The sequence below is a fragment of the Pituophis catenifer genome, unplaced genomic scaffold (assembly GCF_029215685.1).
Source record: "Pituophis catenifer annectens isolate HBS135680 unplaced genomic scaffold, rPitCat1.0.hap2 SCAF_4, whole genome shotgun sequence".
Taxonomy (NCBI): Eukaryota; Metazoa; Chordata; class Lepidosauria; order Squamata; family Colubridae; genus Pituophis; species Pituophis catenifer.
Window position 1 is genome coordinate 76896883 of NW_027256884.1, and position 21608 is coordinate 76918490.

Genomic DNA, 21608 nt, shown 5'->3' on the forward strand with positions numbered 1-21608 from the left:
TATGAATGAAATAGAAAAATGAATAAAAGTTGAATCTTGACTACACTACTTTTGCTAAGCAACTCCTTTGGCAAAATATTACAAGTAACTATGTTGCCCCCAAAAAGTGCAGTCTACTGCAATCACAGTGATTCATGGCAATATAAATTAAAAACATATTATTCCTTACAGAAAATGAAATATATTTATAGCAGAATTTGTATGTTACTTCAAGCCAATATTTCCAAATTCTTAGCATCAAAGATGAGTTGAAGTATACAGAAGCTGTTAATAGAAGAATGTGCCCTATTTTAAGTAAAATGCTATCTTAGTACAAGTGTTAAAGTCAACGTACCTGGTTAGTAGGAGGCTGCTGAATCTGATCAGCATATGGTAAGGCAGAAACTTGTTGGTCGCTTATGTTCTGCTGTCGACGATCACTGTACTGCTGATGTGAATGGGACATCTGTCCAGCCATCTGAAGGCCAGCAGCATGGAATGAAAATGATGGTGCAAGCCGAACAGTTGAAGGTTTGCATGCTGAAGTCTCTCCTCCTAGAAATGACAGCACAACAGTTCAGTATAGTTTTCTTATATCAGCTATGAACTATCCTCACATTAAATGTAGACATAGAGATATTTATCTAAGTTTCACTTAAAACAAACAAAGACAAAATGAGTTAAAACTGCATGCCCACAAGTTATGTGTACATATTTTTTTAAAAAATAAGTGGATGGGATGCAATGAAACATGCACTCAATGTAATTATGAATCCTATGTTTGCTATCAATTTTTCTTCTCCATAAATTTTCCTCTTTTCAATCCTATCACAGCAGATAATTCTCATGTGGCTAGAATACGACTGAAATGGCATTTATTTTAAAATAAATTCATATTTGAAATAAAAAAATGAAGTTTTGTTTTAATGGACTATATGAAGGAAGTTCAGTTACATATAGTCCTTATGACCACTTTTTAAACAATGGTTCAAAGTTATGATGGCCTTGGAAAAAGTAACTTACAACCTTTGTTCACACTTATGACCGTTGCACCATCCCTGTGGTCATATAATTGCAATTTGCACTTGGCAACTGCCTTGTACTTTTTGACCAGTTCCAACTTGTGTTGGAAATGTTGGTCCCAATTGTGATAAGTCAAAAACTGTTTGTATTAACAAATTTGAAAACTACCGAATTATTAACTATTGATAACTACAGTATCAATAAATTTCAGAACTACTCAGTTGAAGTGATTTGCGTTATATATAGTAATTATACAAATAATATAAATTATGCTGTTTGTATTGTGACACCACTGCACAAATGAAATTATAGGCAGTCTTCATTTAATAATGCTAATTGGGACCAGAAACTCCATCATTAAGCCAAAAAATCTTATGACTGTGCTTAGCAACAGCACTTAAAGGATGATTGTGCAGGTTGTTAAACAAGGACCTCATGTGACTTCCAACTTCTTGTTGACTTCTCTTTGACTTTGCTTGGCAGAAACCAGCAGGGAAGATTGCAAATGGTGAGCATGTGATTGTGATAATGCTGCAACGGTGTTAAGTACGAGTTCCAGTCATAACTACCACTCATTCAGTGCTGTCATAAGTTCAAATGGTCGCTGAGTAAGTGGTTGTTAAATGAGGGCCACCTGTAATCAATCAGAAAATTGATTCATTTGATGCAAAGTTCATTGCAATTGAGGTCTGAAAAATCAAGATTTTACTGTAATAAGTTGAAAAGAGATAGGCAACCAACATATGGGTGTCTTCTACCAAATTCTCTCACAATCCCCTAGCCCAAAAAGCCACTCCCAAAAGGAGGAAGTTTTGCTGAATGCCAGATTGTGGCTAAAAAGGCAGGAGAATCTCCAAAGATTAGATGGAAGCACTCCCATCTACTTGTCATTTTTCAACCAATCTTTCAAGCTGTTATCTTCCACATACTTTTATCTGGATCCAACCAGATGTTTTTCATATATGCACTGAGTTCTAACAAAACTGTATATAGAAAGAAACAAACCTATCCCAACCAATCAAGACACTTTAAGTTGTCAGCCCTACTAGATAGAAAACTCCACAGTAAGGCTGAAACTACTTTTATTAAGATTAGCTATAATAATAATACTCTTTCAAGTCTGATTACGCTGTACCTCCTCCCCTTCTTATAGTTCAGTGAATTAGGCAGGCATCTACCTGAACCACTTTTGAATGTTATCCTGCTATTCTAAGCTTATAAAATGTGTCAGCCCCTTTTGCCTAGGCAATGGCTCTTGCATACCTCCTCCAAGATCATCCTTCCTTACTCTCTACAAGAGTGATGAAGCAGTTACTGCCTTCAATTGGTATTTGCTGCCACAATCTTCTTTTCCTCCCCTCAACCAGTGGTATAGCAGCAAAGCTGAACAAAGGGAAATGACTTCCCCTGCCAATTAAGAAACACAAGGTCACTTAGCTTAGCATCTGGTGATCAGTTTAGAGAGGTCTAGCTATCGTGAAGCATGTTCCAGACTACAGCCCTCTCTAAGATGTAAATGTATATCAAAAATATTTATTTAGTATCGAAACTGTATTAATAAACATTACCACCATGTTAAGAATTATGTTTAAAGAAAGAATGACGCTTTCAAAGAGATGGGAGAACAATCAATGGTGCATGTCTTGAGTAGATACAAAACAAAATCATCTCCCTCAACTCTGATTATTCATTACAGCTAGGATTGTGTGTATATACATACACACAATTCTGTACACATCAACTGAGAAGGTACTGAATTTTCAACTTAAGTATAGACCTGCTTTACTTGGTTGTAAAACAATAGGTTTTATTGGAGAATTTGGTATGTATCTCCATTAACAACTTTTCTTTTTCACTTTTAGGTGAGAAACCTGTTTAAATCCTCTTCATTTTTCTTTATTAATGCTTTCAAACTTAGTTTTTCAATTTAAATGTTATTTAATGTGTAACAATCTTGTGGCAATCTGGTTTGCTGTTCCATTCCAGAGTGTATCAACTTTTAGCTCAACCTTTTTAATAACAGCATTATTGTTTTTTGAGGTTAGTGGTTTAAAATATGGAGACAGTATTCTATTTTTTTAAAATAGAAAATGATATTATTTTAATCTGGTGCTTATTTTGAACTTCTTGAATATTAAAAACTTCTTGGGGAAGTTTTTGGGGAGCCAATTATTTACTGAGGTGGTTCCATTGCTGTTAATATCTACTGTAAGCTTTTAATAACAGGCTTTAAATTTTTTCAGATTGTAAATTTTAAGATATATTATTGTTTTATAATTTTGTTGTATGCCATCCAGTCACTTTTTTTTAGATGGGCAGCCCTATAAATTGGATGGATAGATGGATGGATGGACTGATAGACTATAAAAAATATTTTAAGCAATTGCCAATAATGATGTGACAATACTCTGCACTGAAAACAGAGGTGTACTATTTCTGTGAATCATTTTAGCCCAAACATCTAAAATAGCATTCATTTCAGAAAAAGTAGAATATCGTTGCCCAGCTTTTCTCCACACAACATTAAGCATACACAATATCCCTGTTACATTTTTTTTTACACAATTTCATTATAGAATCCGAACTTTTCTCCCTCCATTCACAACGGAGCTGCTGCTCCCTTTATGATCTCCCCTGGCAGGGGTGAAATCTAAAATTTGTTACTACCGATTCTGTGGGCGTGGCTTGGTGGGGGAGTATAATGTGACTGGGTGGGCGTGGCCAACTCTTTTTTTTTTTTACTTTTAAAAGCATTTTTTCTACAACCTTAAGAGGTTGCAGAAAAAAATGCTTTTAGAAGCTTCTGATGATCCCAGCTGAGCCGCGCGATCACCAGAGGCTTTTTTTTTAAAACTTTTAAAAGCATTTTTTCGGCCGAAAATGTTGTAGAAAAAATGCTTTTAAAAGTAAAAAAAAAACAGCCTCTGATGATCGTACGGCTCAGCTGGGCATATGGGGGGGGGGGAGGACGCAGGGATTTTTGCTACTGGTTCTCCGAACCACCCACCGCCATTGCTACCTTCTGAACCGGGAGCATTTCACCCCAGCCCCCTCCCTCCCGGAGACTACCTTAAATGGACAGGGTGCAGCAGCTCTGCTGTGAATGGAGGGAGAAAAGTTCAGATTCTCTCTGCTGCATTTAACATTGAATTCTGTGGAATATCAAGCAGCTGGAAGGGCTGCGCAAGCAGCCAGAAGAGGTGAGCAGTGAGCGGCCAGAAGACTTGAGTGGCGACCAGGCGAGGCCAATCAGGGGTGACTTTTACCTGTTTGGCAAACTGATTCAAATTGTCCCTACTGGCTCGCCCAATCTGGTCAAATTTCTGTAATTTCATATTACAGAAGATTGAGGCCTGTTTATCAAACTTATGCCCTGTTCAAGAAATCTTAACTTAGATAGAGATAATTAAAAGAATAGGTGTAATAACATTTTGCATATATGAAGGTGAATAAGGACTTACAAAGTGGAAGGTTTACAACTATGGCATCAGAAACAGGAGAGGAAAGTTAGCCAACAAAATCAAGTGGGGATTGTGCTGTGTGAGAGTCATAAAAATATATACTGTACAGGTATATTCATTCAGGATACTTTGAGTTAGCTCAGTGCAGAAACAATAATTTTATGACTAATGCCTACAACTTTAGCATCCCTCAGTCATGTGATCGCCATTGTAGTCAATACGTGTTGCTGTATGGCTGACCTTTTGCTTTTTTTCCCTCCCTTGCAAAGCAAACATTTGAAATAAAGGAATTACAAAGGAGTAAGCAGGCACACAATGAGGAATGCAGATTGAAATGAATGAGGTGGCACTGGAAATTGCAAACATGATACACAAACAGCTGATGCATTCCCCATGATGTGTCTGCTTACTCTTTTGCAATCTCTTCTTCTCCAATCTTTTCACTCTGGGGGGGGGGGGGGAGAGATCAGGCATAGAAGAGATTTCCCACAGAAATCGTGGAGAGATTGCTTAAATATGCAGAGGGGGAGAAGAGATTGGAGAAAAAGGGATTATAAAAGAGTGAACAGCAACACAAGGGGGAATACACTGACTGTTTGCATAGCATAGAATAATAGAACTGGAAGGGATTTTGGAGGTCCAACCCCTTGCTCAAGACAAGAGTCCTTATACTATCTTAGACAAATGGTTGTCAAAGTTTTCTTGAAAACCTCCACCAATGAAGCTCCCACAACTCTAGGAGGCAAGCTGTTCCATTTATTAATCATTGCCACTCCCAAGAAATCCATCCTTATTTCGAGGTGGGATCTCTCTCCGACAACCTTTTGGAAAACTGCTATCATGCTTCCCCTAAGCTTTCTCTTCATTAAAATAAATATACCCAAATCTCTTAGTTGCATACAATTTAGCCTCCAGATCCCTTATCATCTTTGTTGCTCTTCTCTGCACTCTTTCTAGTTCCACAGCACCCCTTTTGCATTGTTAAAAAAAACCATGGGGTTATTTTTCCAACAATGCACATTCTTATTCTCTTGTAATCTTTTTCTCTCCAATGAATATAAATATAAACATTAATTCTTTGTTATCCCAGGATTCAGGTAAACATTCCAAAGGGATGTTTGTCTAGTTAAAAGAGAAACAAAAGCTGAAGGTGTGAAACTGATTAGTCTTTTCAGTAATATACAGCAGTTGGGAGCCAAACATTCCAAAGGGCAAGGGAATTGGAAAAAGCAAGTACAGTAGGGGTAATGGGATTTCTTTGTTTGACGGAGCTTCTAGTCCTGATTATGATCACTAAATGAGGACTACCTATATGGTCCTTTCATTCAAAATAATAATTTCATATACCTAATTAATATACAAAGATTAAATTGCAAGAAAGACTGGGAGGAGGACAGACAAGGAGAGTAAAAGCATATTCCATGCCCAGATTAAAACACAGAATAGAAAGAACTACAAAGACCATGAACCTACAGGTGCGTTCACAGGTATACACAGTGGAGATACAAAGGGAGAAATATGTGGGAGAAGGCCTGGCTGAGCCAAGGGAAGGAGTTAAAAAAGGGATCAATTTAGAGTCATTTCATAGCCAGAAGCCAACTAAGTCCAACCTTCCTTGAATGCTTTGACTCTTATCTAACTCTAATAAGATACTGAGCTTTAGTTGAGAAGATTCATGTGCAAATATGTGTTTATTTTAACAATAAATCAATTAATCTGAACCTTCCTGTGTGGCCCTGGTTTTTTGCGCCTGACCTCACATGACAAATTATGCATTGCAATGTGAATGTCACACATTTCATTATTTTTCATCACTGTAGTTTGTACCAGTTTATACCATAAGATGTGTATATATTGATTAATAAAACTCAAGTCTCAAAGAGGTTCTAAATTGCTTCAAGACAATACTACACTTCTGGATAGGGCGAACATTTACAATTGGATAGTGAATTATTTTTCATCACTGTAATTTTTACCAGTCATCTCTGTATGCACATTAATAATTGAAAATCAAGTCTCAAAATGGTTCTAGATTGTTTTAGAACAATGCTACAATCCTGGATAAAATGAAGAAAGCAAACATATTTCCTTCTTGGAATAAAGGAAAAGAATTTACCCTATATAATATTGATTCAAAGTAAAGGCACATGAATAATATCAGTGTCATTCTTTGTTCTACAAGCTCCTTAGTTTAGCTGCCTTTTACCCCCAAAAGCGAAATCTTTAAGACACGTATTTGAACAAAGTCTAAGCACACAATATTATGAATAAAAAAACGTAACATTCTTAAGGCACTCTAGAAGTTCTTTACAATTTGAAATGACTTTGGCACTCGAAATAGAGTAAATATAATTAAATGAACTGTGTGTGTGTGTGTGTGTGTGTATTAGTTTTATACATGAACAAATTCACAGCTGTTTATCGTACACACTATACATAAAGCAGCGAAGAACTACTGTATTTTTCAGAGTATAAAACGCACTGGAGTATAAGACGCACCTTAGTTTTTGGGGAGGAAAATAAGAAAAAAGCTGATTGATGTGTGGACCAGCCTCCAGGAATACCCCCAATCAGCTGTTCCCAGAGGTGAATTTTAGCAACAGGTTCCTTGGTTGTGAGCTCTGTGCCTTGCTTTTTTTTCCTGCATCTGAAAGCCTCCGAAACAGAGCTTCAGAAAAAAACCTCTGAAGCTCTGTTTGGGGACATCTTTTCCGAAGCTTCGTTTCTGATGCTTTTTTCAGCCTCTGAAACCTCCATTTGAGAAGCTGGGCAGGGCTACATTCGGAGTATAAGACACACCCAGATTTTCACCCTCTTTTTTGGGGGGGGGGGAAAGGTGCGTCTTATACTCTGAAAAATACGGTACTTTCCTCCTTTCACTAAAAGTTCCTCTACAGTTATCTTCTTACTTTTCAAGGCAACCACCATGCCATTTACAAGCCTCTCAAACCTGTCCTGGGGTAATATTCCAGGTGCTCCACATATAGTCCTCACCTTACGACCAGTCACTTAACAACTGTTCAAAATTATGATAAGCCCAAAATGGGTATTTTATATCCATAAAGCACTTCTTGCCCATCATAAAATGGGCCACCTTCCCCAACCCCGCATGGTCATGTGAAATTTGGGGAGCTTGGCAACTGGCTTGCCTTTACATCATTTACAGCATCTGGCAGTCATGTAGCCATGATTTGTGACTTTTTTTTTGCAAGTCTCCAGCAAAAAATGGCCATTCAGAAGAATAGGTTCACACTTAAAACCATGGTATTCACTTAACAGCCATTACAAAACATGTTGTAAAATCAGGTCTGGTCACATGGGTGCCTTGACTTATGACCAGGGTGGATTTGATTTAAATCACTAGTCAGTAAGGCTTGATTTAAATCATACGTTTTATACATAAAGACTAATTCTTGCTGGTATAACTTTAATATGCAAGTAGATGAAGATTTTTAGAATAACAACTTTTCATATTAGTTTTTTTATCCCCCGTTTAATAGGTTAATCATTCATATTTGGACAACTTTCGTGTTGTACTTAGGAAGGAGAAAAATAATCATTACCTTAATAATAACAATTTAAATAGATTTATTCAACTGAAACAATAACATTACAGCATATGTTATTTGTTTAAACAAACATCCATGTTTGTTAACTAATTTGGCTACACAAAATATATATATTTTAAGAAACTTAGACTGTCAGCCCAGCCTACACATGAAAAACTTAAATACTGTCCTCTGTAGCTCACTCGTCGTCTTCATCTTCTTCTTTGTTCATAATCTGGAAAAGAAAAACAAGCTTTCCTGCTTTATCGGATCCCAAACGATTTCTCAATTTAGAATGAATGAGTCCAAAGGAAGAGAATATTCTTTCAACACCTGCAGAAGAAGCTACTGCTGTTAAAAGTGAAATCATTACTTGAACAGTCTCTAAATCCAAGTGCTTAAGTGACTTCCACCAGTTCACTGGTGTGACTTTCTTTAAAATATCTTCAGCAAACATGTATTTCTTGAATGGTTCCCCCTTAGCTTTGAAGTTTATTATAGTTGGCAATGAGCTGGAGACAGTACTTGTCCCATTCATTTTTTAATGCTTGTAATTTAATTCTGTCCATGTGTAGTTCTGTTTTTAAGTGTTCACTCAGTTCCTTCCAAATTTCAAAAGCATCAGCAATAAAACAGCTATTTTTCTGTATTTTGTTTAAAGCTTCAGAGATGGGTTTCAGGATGCTCAGCATATGTTCAACATTTCTCTTAAGCCCAATGTTGAGGATTTTGGCCGTGACAGTGCCATCTATTTTATCTCGATTTTCTTCACAAACTGTCATCAGAATAGGCCAGTTCTTGATATACTGCTCAAAACAGTCCACCACAGAGTTCCATCTAACATCTTGTGGGAGCGTTAGCTTGGTTCCACCCATCCTTTTCAGAGCTGCTGCAGCAAAATGTATTTAGCAATTTCAACAACATTAGTCTTTATTTCTGGAACGCTTAAGTCTTTGGCTAAGAGGTGCAGCAAATGAGCACTGCAACCATATGTTATTAGCTTTGTATTCCCTTCCTGCTCTTCTAAATTTCTTCTCGTCTTGAATACATTTGAAGCATTGTCTGTCACCAAACTGCGTACTAGACATTTGAATTTTTGTTCACATTATTATAGCTTTTACTGCCACTTCTTGTAAGTATTCTGCTGTGTGTGCATTTCCTGACGTATCAATTGTTTGTGCAAGGAAGACTTTCCCTTCTTCTGTTGTTATACAAGCACATACAATAGGATCATTGTGGACATTACTCCACCCAACAATACTTAGGTTAACAATTCTACCCTCCAGAGCTGTTGCACATTGCTCCATTTCTCTGTCATACACTTTATCCAGCAGTTTCCCTGCAACATCTGCTCTGCTGGGTGGACTGTATCCTGGTCTCGGTGACTGAACCATATTAATGAAATGTGGGTTCTCAGTCTGACGGAAAGAAGACTTCATTGCATAAACAAACTGGGCAATTTTTTCATCAATTAACTCTTTTTCTAATCTGCTAGTTTTTATCACAAACTTATCTATGGTGGTTCCAGGAGGGAAGGGTTTTTTCTTTCTTTTAGGTGATAGTGATATGTGGCTGTGGGTGTCTGATGATGATGATGCTAATGAAGCATAACTATCCTGGATGGATAACTCTGAAACTGTAGAACAGGAGGATGGTGATCTTGAAGGTGGATAGTTTCCAGAATCCGTGAATTCCCCTAAACAAAAAAGTCAATGCTGTTATTTTATTGTTTATACAATTTCTGCTTATTGTACACAGCACTGCCCCAAAAGGAATAATTGCTTTTCTTCATAACTGTACCAAATGACAGTAACATGCAGTAATAATAAGAAATATAATTTTGCTCAAACATGACAGTTCAAGGCAGTCTTTAGAAATATGATTCAATAAAAATGTTTACCAACCTGAAGATCCTGCCTGTTCAAATACATTTCTTTGGTCATCTTCATCACAGCACTTCTCATGATGTTGCCTCATTCGGGCCACCAGGCCTTGCATTTCTTTGTTGCAGTGTTTACAGTTTGCACGCATGCCTGCCTTACCGATAGGTAAAGGAACTTCATTAAAATATTGCCAAACTGGGTCTCTTTTACGGCCTGCTGCCATTATAGGTTTTTTCCTCCAAGGAAAGAATGTGATAAACCTCAGGTCATACACACAAAAAGATCCAAAGACTTGTCTGTCTGTGGCTGTGCAGTATTGTGCTCAGAAAGTTTCACTTTCATTTTGTACTGCTTGTCTGCTTGCCCCTTCCTCCTCACACTTAGTTTCACTTTCTTCTTGTGCAGATCTATTCCACTCCAAACAATCAGAAAAATATTGTTTCTATTCTATTCACTGAACTTCTTGAAATTTAGCACTGAAGGGGTTGATTCTGTATTTATAGGTTTGTAGAACAATAGGATTAAGGTCTTTTTCTCAACTCTGTTCATGTTATAACATTTTTGCTGTGAAGAAGAGGCATGTGATCTCTGCTGAGTCAAATTCAGTTTTGAGAACTGCAAAAGTAAACCAAGCATCTGTGATAATATCTTGTAGGCAGAGAAACTGCCCAATAATCTTACAAAAACCTCTGGAACAGCATGACATTGTGAATGGATTAATGGAATTTATTTACCAAAAAAATTAAACATATACAGCCTTATTCTACATAATTAAAAAACTAATCTTTATTTCATGATGGAATAACTTTTGGATGGTAATATATTTTCCTCAAAAAGCATTTTATTTAAAAAAATCCAATTTAAATAAAAAAAATCCGTTTTAAATAAAAAAAATCTGGTTTTTTTTTATTTTTTTTAAAAAAATCATTGATTTTTATCCACCCTGGTGCCAACTCAGAAAGCTCAAACTGCCCAAGGAGCTGCCAATTCAGTTCTACAGAGGAATTGTTAAGTCTGTCATCTGCACCTCTACAACTGTCTGGTTTGGCTTTGCAACCAAAAAAAACAGACAGACACAGACTTCAACAGATAATTAGAACTGCAGAAAAAACAATTACTACCAACCTGCCTTCCATTGAGGACCTGTATACTGCACAAGTCAAAAAGAGGGCTGTGAAAGTATTTACAGACCCCTCACATCCTGGACATAAATTGTTTCAACTTCTACCCTCAAAACAACGCTATAGGGAACTGCACACCAGAGCAACTAGACACAAGTACAGGTTTTTCTCAAATGCCATCACTCTGCTAAACAACTAATTCCCACAACACTGTCAAACTATTTACTAAGACTGTATTACTATTATTCTTCCCATCCTATTACCTATCTCCTCCTACTTACGATTATCACCTTGTTGATTGTATCTCTATGATTTATATTATTTGTCTCCTAGTATGATTTGATTGCTTATTTAGTAACCTATGACTATCACGAAGTGTTGTATCTTATGATTCTTGATTAATGTGTTTTTTTCTTTTTATGTACACTGAGAGCATATGCACCAAAGACAAATTCCTTGTGTCTCCAATCACACTTGGTCAATAAAGAATTCTATTCTATTCTATTCTATTCTATTCTATTCTATTCTATTCTATTCTATTCTATTCTATTCTATTCTATTCTATTCTATCCCTATCCCTATCCCTATCCCTATCCCTATCCCTAAAAAAGCTAATAATCCACCTACAGGTACGGTTAGCTGAATCAATTTGGAGTGAAGAATTTAGGAATGATGGTATTGAATGCTGAGCTGAAGTCTACCAATTTTTTAAAAAAATGACAACTGTTAATGAGAAATGCAAAGCAAAATAAGAAAGCAAGCAAAACAAGCCAAATTATGGCACATGTCACTTTGCTACCTACTAGTGATAGACCAGCCTTCCTCAACCTAAGGAACAATTTACAGAATTCTCAGGCAGTATGATGGGAATTGTCAACTACTGGAGTACAAAAGGTATTAGGCTGAGGAAGTTTGGCTCTGAAAGGCTTCTGTATTATAGATTTGGCGTGTTTTACCAAAATTACAAAAGATAAGTAAGTTGTAAATGGCTCAGATTAATTTTTAAAGAATTATTTTTCCAATTGCATTTTTTCAAAATTAAATCAAGAGACTCATATGCAGTTCTTATGCACTGAGATAATTTATATTACTGCTGTTTTAATATTGCATTACATTTCTCAGATATAAGCAACTTCCTAGTCTTATCTGATATCTATAAATACCATACAAAACACCAAACATAAAATCCTGCACTTTTAAAGAATACTTTATCTCCATAAAAATTCTAGCATACAATCTTAAAATTGCAAGCAAGAGAAATTAAATCCTTATTTCTTCTCCTGTTCTAAAATCTCTGTCTGCCTGCAGTAAGTGGAAACTGCTGCAGATCATTAAATACTCATTTATCAATGTCTCTGGCCAAGCAACACAATGCAGCAGAATAGCACACAGAAAGCACCCTGAACCCCAGCAACAGCAGCTAATTAGCATAGCCTACCACTAAAACAACACCATATGATTGGAAGCATTTGGCAGAGAGCTGGCCAATCAAGGCAGGTTATGCAAATAGCAAGCTCTGGTTGCCAGGCTAGAGCTGCTTCTCTTTGTCCAATAGGAAAACAAGTAATAAACAAGAAATGAAATTGAGCTTTGTCACATTTTCTAGTTTGTATTAACACTTTCTAGTTTAAAGCAAAATTAGTAGCAACTGTGCTGGATTAGAATAAGGTTCAATGTTTCACCACCACCACCACCCCAAAAAGGGAATGCAATAATAAAACTCTATATAGGAACTAGAACTAACTACTGCAGGAGAAAATTTCTCTGTAACTATACAATTCTACTATAGCAAGTTGCCTTAATAATATAATAAATTATAATATAACAAACCTTGCTGGATAGTCTAGCATTTAATTTCAAATGTTTTAGAATGCTTTTTATAGCAATCAATAATGTACTTAAATTTAAGAAAAGCAAAGAGAACAGTGGCTTATAGGGGTGGGGTAGAAAATTTCAGTATCAGAAATTTTAGCTGCTGCCTCACTCTGTATTCCATCCAGATGGAATGTAGGACACCTATATAAATCAATATACACCAAACATTTTAAGTTGACTGGGTAAAATTTTCTTCATGTACATTTGAAGGCTACATATTTGGAAGGATGATGAAACAAGTTAAATTAATGAATAAAAGCATGCAATGTTCTAGAGCACCAGGTAGAAAAAAACCAGCTATAAATCATTTTATAATTCAAAAGGCAGCAAAAATGGTTGAGCTTCTATAAAAAGTTTCTAATCAAATAGCTCCACTACTGAATTAAGACATTTTATTTTTCCATGTGCAAACTGGCTTTCATCAGCTACAGAAAATTGTCTGAAAGGAAAAACAGAAGGCATAAGCAATGCTACACTTGCCCATCACTGACCAACACAAGAAATTGAAGAGGAAAATATGATACAGCTGGAATTATCTCCAGTCCACTGGCCTACTATTTCCATCTGCATTAAAATTGTTATAATTCCACATGCACAAGCAAAAGACAATTTTAGCTGAAGGAAGAAGAGCATGAACAGACAAGACAAAGAATAAATGAAACCCAACACTTGTGAATCCCCAAAACAAACAAATGTTCCTGATGATTAAGAGCACCATCTCAATAATATGGGATTGATTAAAAACTGAAGATCAGATATTGAGCATACTGCAAACATGGCCATTTTAATGTTACGCTAAATATTCTTAAGCACAGAACAGTACCGCTATGTAGTGGAAGGACAGTTTAGTGAAATCTATCAACAGCTTTGAGCTTAATCAGGAAAGGAAAGGCATAATTCTAATAAATAAAATATTAGAAACCCAAAATAATCTCCTCTCATGCTTTTCCAGCACGAAATGTAAAACAAGAATCCACACATATGTGCATAATGTCCAGCAGGGGATGCTTCGTACTAAGGTCAGGAAAAGCAAAGATATCTCCGAGCACACAACACTGAATACAATGTTGTTTAGTAGTTATGTTTCACTTTATCTTGTTCCTTGTTCCCTACTCACATATATATAAACTTACCTTATATTTTGCATTTCCTCAGACCAGTATAAGAGTTATATATACATTAGGACTATGCAAATAGCACTGGGCTGGAAAGATCTAGCTGCCTTAACAATACAAAGGTGTTCCTTATGTGTTCCTATAGTTCTATAGTTCCTATAGATCCTACATAAGTATCTCTTTCAAAGTATTTGGACAGGACTAAAAAACCTCCTGAGTAATTCACCTCGCAACACTGTATTTCCAATGCAAAAATAGCTGAATAGGCAGTGTCACTGCACTACAATTTTCTTCTTTCATAGATTATGGTTTATTAGCTGAGGAGGGTTTGTATTTATGCTGCAATTTTTTTTCTTTTTTGATGTTTGCATTTCAGCCTGATATTGTTCTGCTCTGCAGGTTGCTTGTGGTTGGGTTTCCACTATACCCTGGAATACCTTTTCATTAAGCCTACTGTTGCATTGCAATTTATAGTGCAACCCATCTACTTGCTAATATTTGGGGATTATGGGGTCTGTATAACCAAGCCCAGTTGGTGTCAGCCAGCATAACTCATGTGTTATAGATACAGTTCATAATAATAAAAACTCTTCCAGTTTCTGAAGAGAATATTAAGTGCATTACAATTTCCATTTAGACTCTAAAAACCCAGCAAATTAGAAATTAAGTGTTTAATATCCACACAACAAAACTCATAAAGATTTTGATGAGCCTCATGTGTTATGGATTTAGAAATAACAGTCCCTGCCAAATCTGTATCAACATAACTCCCATTATTTTAAACAGTTCCTGCTTCTATAGTTGATTATAAATCAGTAATGGAACAAATCCACAATTATTTCTTACACATATACATGGCAGATATTTTCCCCCAATGCTTCATGAATTATGAAATAGTGTGGACCGTTATGCCAAATAGGTGGATTTCCTGGAAAAAAATCTGAATTAATATTTTTTCCTGTATAAATGAGTATGATTTGTTAAAGTACTTACCTTCCATATCCATAGTCTGTTTAAATATTTCACATAACTATTTAATGGGGAGGGGATATTTATGAGTTTTAGGAAGTTTTTTTTTTTAAAAAATAAACCTCTGGTGAGTGGGAAGAAAATTATTTTTATTGGGAAGTTAGAAATTGTATCATGCAATATACAAATGCAATAAATGTGTAACACACTTTTTGCTTCTCAGTTGTTAGAACAATCACATCCCTCTACTCTACACCTTACACTTTTTAAATACATTGACGTTCATGATTCTTTCTCTCATCCAAACCATGCCATTTTATTTTTAAAATATTAAATTATGGCAACAAAACAAAATACTCAAGCAGCCTGATCAAAATTCCATGTCACCGCATCAAAGCGAGAGTATACCACCACCCTGCAATTCAATAGAATACCTATTGCACATATTATCACCCAAAATTCCACAAATTTTTAAGTATTTTGCATTAAAGGAAATACAGGATTTCATTAACAGCAGTAACATAAACAGAACTGTAAGCATGCTTGTGCAAAAGGAAATGGAAAAAACAATATTCAGCATGGAACACAAGAATTGGAACTTTACAGGAGAACAATCGCCACCGCCCATTGCCACCTCTGCGTGGCCCATTTTCGGCCTCTGTGCATCCCGTTTTTGGCCTCTGCGTGCCCCATTTTTGGCCCATTCCCGGCGGTGGTGATAGGCGGCAGCAGCAATGGTGGCGATGGACAGTGGGGATCCCCACAGTCTGGAATAGCTGATAGGCAGTATTCTGTGAGGGAGAGCCAACCGCCAATCAGCTGCTCGTGCTAAATCAGGCTGTGCTGAAGCTGACCAGGCTGTTTGCTGCAAGGAGGCAAATTACTGGGAGCAGAGGCAGATTTTTTTCCCCTTGTTTTCATCCTCAAAAGCTAGGTTCGTCTTATAGTATGGAGCGTCTTATAGTCTGAAAAATACGTTATTTGTTTATTTTCCCCTCCCCCATCTTGTGGTTCTGGGGACTACTTGCACATGGGGTATAGTTAGCTGTATATTTACAAATTTGCTGTCTACAGGTAGTCCTTTTCTTACATCCATTCATTTAGTGACAGTTTGAAATTATAACAGTACTGAAAAAAGTGACTAACAACCAATCTTCAAATTTTCAATCTTTGCAACATCTCCATGGTCACACGATCTAAAATTAGGGCATTTGGTAATTGGCATGTATTTATGCTGGTTGCAGCGTCCTGGGAACATGTGATCAGTATTTGTGACCTTCCCAGCTGGCTTCCAAAAGCAAAGTTAATGTGGGAAGGAGGATTCACTTAATGACCATGTACTTCATTTAACAACTATAATGATTCATTTAACAATTATGGCAAACAGGTAAAAAAAAAATCAGGAATAGTTTACTTAACAATGATCCTGCTTAGCAAAGAACTTCTGGCCCTAATTGTGGTTGTAAGTCGAATACCATATTGCTTTTCTGTTGTAAACTGTAAGCCACCCAAAACTGTTTTGAAGTCAGGCAGCCTTTCAAATCAAATCAAATCAAATCAATCAATCAATCAATCTTCACTTCCTTACTCATGCAAGAATATGTTACATCTGCCAACTACCATACTTTCTAAATGTCTGTGGTAATGATCTACAAATTGAAATTCAACTAGTAAAGGCATACTTTGAATTATCCTCCTCACTATTTACCAGTGTGCTTCCCACTCTCTCACCACAAACTAGCTAAAGAAAATATTAATAAAGAAGAGCAAAGAACCAAGGTGGATCAAGATTTGTTCCAGAATTGTTTTACAACTAATTGTAATATTATACTTCAACTTTTCAAAATTCAAAGATTGTGACTTTTAAATCTCTAATAGCATAAGAGGAAAATTTATAAATTATTTTGTATAGATCGGTCCTCAGGGATCGGTCCTCTCACCCCTTTTGTTCAACATTTATGTAAAGCCGCTGGGCGAGATCATCCGTGGTTCCGGGGTGAAGTACCATCAGTATGCTGACGACACCCAGCTGTACATCTCCACCCCGGACCACCCCAACAATGCCCTTGAAGTGATGTCCCTGTGCCTGGAGGCCATGCGGATCTGGATGGGGAGAAACAGGCTCAGGCTCAACCCATCCAAGACCGAGTGGCTGTGGTTTCCGATGTCCTGATATAGTCAGCTGGTGCCATCACTGACTATTGGGGGCGAATCATTGGAAAGGGATCGCAACTTGGGCGTCCTCCTGGATTCACGGCTGTCTTTAAAAGAGCACTTGACGGCCGTGACCGGGAGGATTTTTCATCAGGTTCGCCTGATCCACCAGTTGCGTCCCTTTCTAGATCGGGACTCTTTACACACAGTCACTCATGCCCTCATCACCTCTCGTCTGGACTATTGTAATGCTCTCTACATGGGGCTCCCCTTGAGGTGCACTCGGAGGCTCCAAACGGCGCAGAGTACGGCCGCGCGGGTGGTTATGGGAGCGACGTGGCGTTCCCATGTAACATCTCTTCTGCGCGAGCTGCACTGGCTCACAGTGGTTTTCCGAGTGCGCTTCAAGGTTTTGGTTATCACCTTTAAAGCGCTCCATGGCTTAGAACCTGGTTATCTATGGGACCGCCTGCTACTACCAATAGCCTCCCACCGGCCAGTACGCTCCCATAGAGAGGGGCTCCTACGGGTGCCGTCGGCCAAACAATGTCGACTGGCGGCCCCTAGGGGGAGAGCCTTCTCTGTGGGGGCACCTACGATCTGGAACGAGCTCCCCCTGGAGATACAGAGGATCCCACATCTGCGCACCTTCCGTCGCGCACTTAAGACTTTTTTATTTCATCAAGCTGGCCTGGCCTAAATCTTCTCCCCTTTTTAAATGTAAATTTTAATTTGTTTTTAAATTATGGGGTATTTTAAATTTGTTCAGCCAAATTATTTAATTCGTTTTTATTCTATTTTAAATTTTTGTATTTATGTGTTTTATCCTGTGACTGTTCACCGCCCTGAGTCCTTCGTGAGTAGGGCGGTATAGAAATCTAATTAGATATAAATTAGATATAGATATAGATATTAAGTATTAAGTTTCTAATGCACTGGAAACTGAAGAAGAAATGAAAATTGGAATGTGCTTAACAGTCAATCTGTTCATAACAGCATCTGTATCTATCTATAAAAGCAATCTCTATCTGTAGTCATGTATGGTGGATATAATCAGATACCCCTTTGAAGAGATGAAGCCCCCATCCCTCCGAAGAAACTGAAACTTTAGAACATGTCTGAGATGCCGACTTTACAAGGAAATGCACTCTCACAACCTTTAATATCAGTATAAAAATATAGCAATATATCAAGCAAAAATTGAGGAAGATCTGGTTCTGTTACCAAAACATAGAAATGACATGTAATTTAAGTGAAAGTTATATTTTTCCTATGCAAATATAATCAATTGCAACTTTTATGAGGCAAAACTGACATTTATAGAGACTAGACTTAGAAATAGGGTTTTTATACCCATTTAATGAAGAGTATTTGGTAGAATTTCCTTCTTCAATAAATCCAATAGTAAAAGCAGTTACTTGTTAAATTAAAGAGTAATAAAATTCTGGCCCCCTTTTCATTATATAATTCTCTCACCTCCACAGTCCTTGGAAGGTAAGTCTTCAGTCTCATCAAGCTAGAGCTAATAGGCACTCTGTATAATTTATTGTTCATTAATTGGTCAAACAACAATGTCAAATCATAACACAGTGTCAGAACAATAAAATAGAGTAAAACTGTTTCAAATATTGAGATTCAGAAAAAGTGTTCTGTAAAATATTCAAACATTATCATCTGGACATTGACCCCAATATCATCTAGGTAGCGAATTCTCAGTTGAATGGCTATGGCTATAAACTGAACAGTACTTAAACAGTGCTTAAATACTGTTTAGATACCCACGATAAGGAGGAAGACCCGTGCAATAGCTATACTAATACCAGGCAAACCATCAGAAGATTCAAAAAGCTACAGGTCCTTATCTCTTCTCAGTCACTTATACAAGGTATTTGAACATTTATTACTGAATTGTCTGTCTGTAATAGAACCGTTGCTTGTATCACCCAGCAAAAAGTGTACAGACTAAATTCTCAATCTAACACAATACATAGAGCTTTGAACTGAAGGAAATCACACGAGTGAGGTTCATAGATCTCATCTCTTACGATATGGATAACCAAATGGTCCTGTTGAAGGAAGTCCCTCATTTTACAAAGGATTTTAAATTCCCAAAAATTATAGAATGCCAACCAGAAAATAGATTTTATGCTGGCTTTCAGAAACAACAATTGATGGAGAATCCAACGAAATAGACTTCCACAACGCAGCATGTTAGCTCCTATGCTGTTTAACATATACACCAATGACCAACCACTATGGCAAGCTACTAGCTTTGCTTACGTCAACAATCTGGAAATAGCATAGCAGTGCAGTTCAAGGTTGTGGAGGAAAAATTGACCAAGGTTTTGAATTTAATGACTACACAAATGAAGGTAAACATTTGCATACCAGGATGATGTTGCAGCATCCAATCTGGGTTGGTCACTGGGAACAGAGCTTGAGTCTTCCAAGCTTTCTGACTTGTCATAGAGCCCATCCCTAATGACTACATACTATAGCAGGGGTGTCAAACTTGATTTCATTCAGGGCCACATCAGAGTTGTATTTGACCTCAGGGGGCTGGGTGGGCATGACCAGCTTGATGTTACTTTTGTCAGGGGTGCCTGTAATGGCGCGAGCACTTTGCCAGCAAAAACGGAGCTCGGGAGGGCTGTGCGTGGCCTCCTGAGCTCCGTTTTCACTGGCAGAGGCACTGCGGGCCAGTTCTTCACTGTTTCCAGGGCAGCCCCACGGGCCAGTTCTAAGGACGTGAGTCAGATCCGGCCCGTGGCCCTTGAGTTTGACACCTGTGTACTATAGGGATAACCAATTGAAGTGAAACTGCCTAAAAATACAACTATGCACTTTCCATTTGAAAAAAAATATGAGCCATCAAGAACATTGCAGGTATTATTGGCTGGCATCATACGCTTACCTTTAAGAACCATTGTTTTACCACCAAACAGAAAATATTTGCTAGAAACATCATTATGTGAAAAATAACAGGCACTAGATAGGGTGCCCAATCATTTTTAGAACTTCTGCGTTAACTCTATGTTACTCTGTTGTAGAATATACCAGCTCTGTTTGGTACAGATCAATACATACAAAACAGGTGGATATGTCCCTAAATGAAACAGCAAGACTGGTCACAGGGTGTCCAAAACTGACATCAATACAGCTGGTATCCCCTCTCCAAAGTTGGTCCTGTCTCCAAAGTTCTGCCAGGAAAGCGCTGCGCAAAAACAGTGAGTTAAAGTGATGTCTACAGAAACACACCTATTATATGCCCATCAACCTACAAGGTTGAGATTAAGATTGAGGAACAGCTTCCTCAAAATGTCCATCCCTCATAATAAGGACCTGCCACAGACTGTCCTGGACCTATGGAAGGCAAGTAAGGAGCTACCAAGCAACTAGTCATAACCACTCGATTGTCTACCTAGTCAAGAACAGCCACGGCCTATGTGGAAATCTCTAAATACATTGTGCGCTATGATAGGAAGATTAAAGGACAATCTAAGAAAATGGGACTTCCCTATAGAACAGCAATCCCCAACTTTCTGGCACTAGGGACCAGTTTCATGGAAAACAATTCTTCCATGGCGGGGGGGGGGGGGTCACACGCAAGCTAGATTCACACATGCATAGATGAAGCTTCACTCCCTTGCCCACCACTTGTTAACCATGGTTCCTAACAGGGCGAGAGAAAATTCTGTTAATGTGGCCCAATACTGGGTGAATATCATCTAGTTTTAATCCTATTTATTTTACATACATTTTAATACATGCTATATCTATGTATATCTAAGACCTATTTTATACTTAATTTACTGCTCAGTGTTGAATGTTACATATTTATAATCTGAAGGAGTTTCTCATACAAATAAAGAAAGCCATAAATTTGCTAATCCTTCTGAAGGAAGTAAGACAGCCTGTTGGTAAGATCCTAACATGAACTTCTGTCAGTTAGTGGCTATAAATGCTGCGCCTTGCCTATACAGCATATATTTGGCCATCAAAGAATAGGTGCAACGCTTTCTATATGTGAGGTACCATCTTGACTTAGTTCAAATTTAGCAGTAAGTCCCTTGAAAATTTGTTTCTCTATAGGCAAGCATACATCCATGGTTTAGTACAGCTGTAACTTTCCAAAAATAATTTGAAGAATGCAAATAATTCAGAAGATGTGAATCTCCATCTGCAAAAGGATGGAGAACTAATCAAGGCATTTTCTGGAAGTCACTATGTAGAATTCTTCATTAATTCATTTGAAAGATTTTAATAGCATACTGCAATAAGAGAGAGAAAAATAAATACAAATTCACCTTGCTTAATGCCTATCCTGTTTAGCAAATATTCAAAGTTGAGGCAGGCTGAAAAAGTAACTTTATGACAAGTCCTCCAGTTTACAATTATTGCAATGTCCTTGCAGTCAGGTAATCAACATTTGGGCATTTTAGTACTTGTGGGCTTTTCAATCGTCACAGCACTTCACAGT

The 21608-nt window shown here is 37.4% G+C and overlaps 1 protein-coding gene across 3 annotated transcripts in view; it reads right to left on the reverse strand.

Annotated features, from left to right (window-relative positions):
* DYRK1A (dual specificity tyrosine phosphorylation regulated kinase 1A) overlaps nt 1-21608 on the reverse strand; it is a 206452-nt gene that overhangs the window by 63944 nt on the left and 120900 nt on the right. For all 3 annotated transcript variants that reach the window (XM_070944306.1, XM_070944307.1, XM_070944308.1), the window contains one exon: nt 335-534. In XM_070944306.1, coding sequence (XP_070800407.1) covers nt 335-534 — 200 coding nt within the window. The remainder of the gene's footprint in view (nt 1-334; nt 535-21608) is intronic.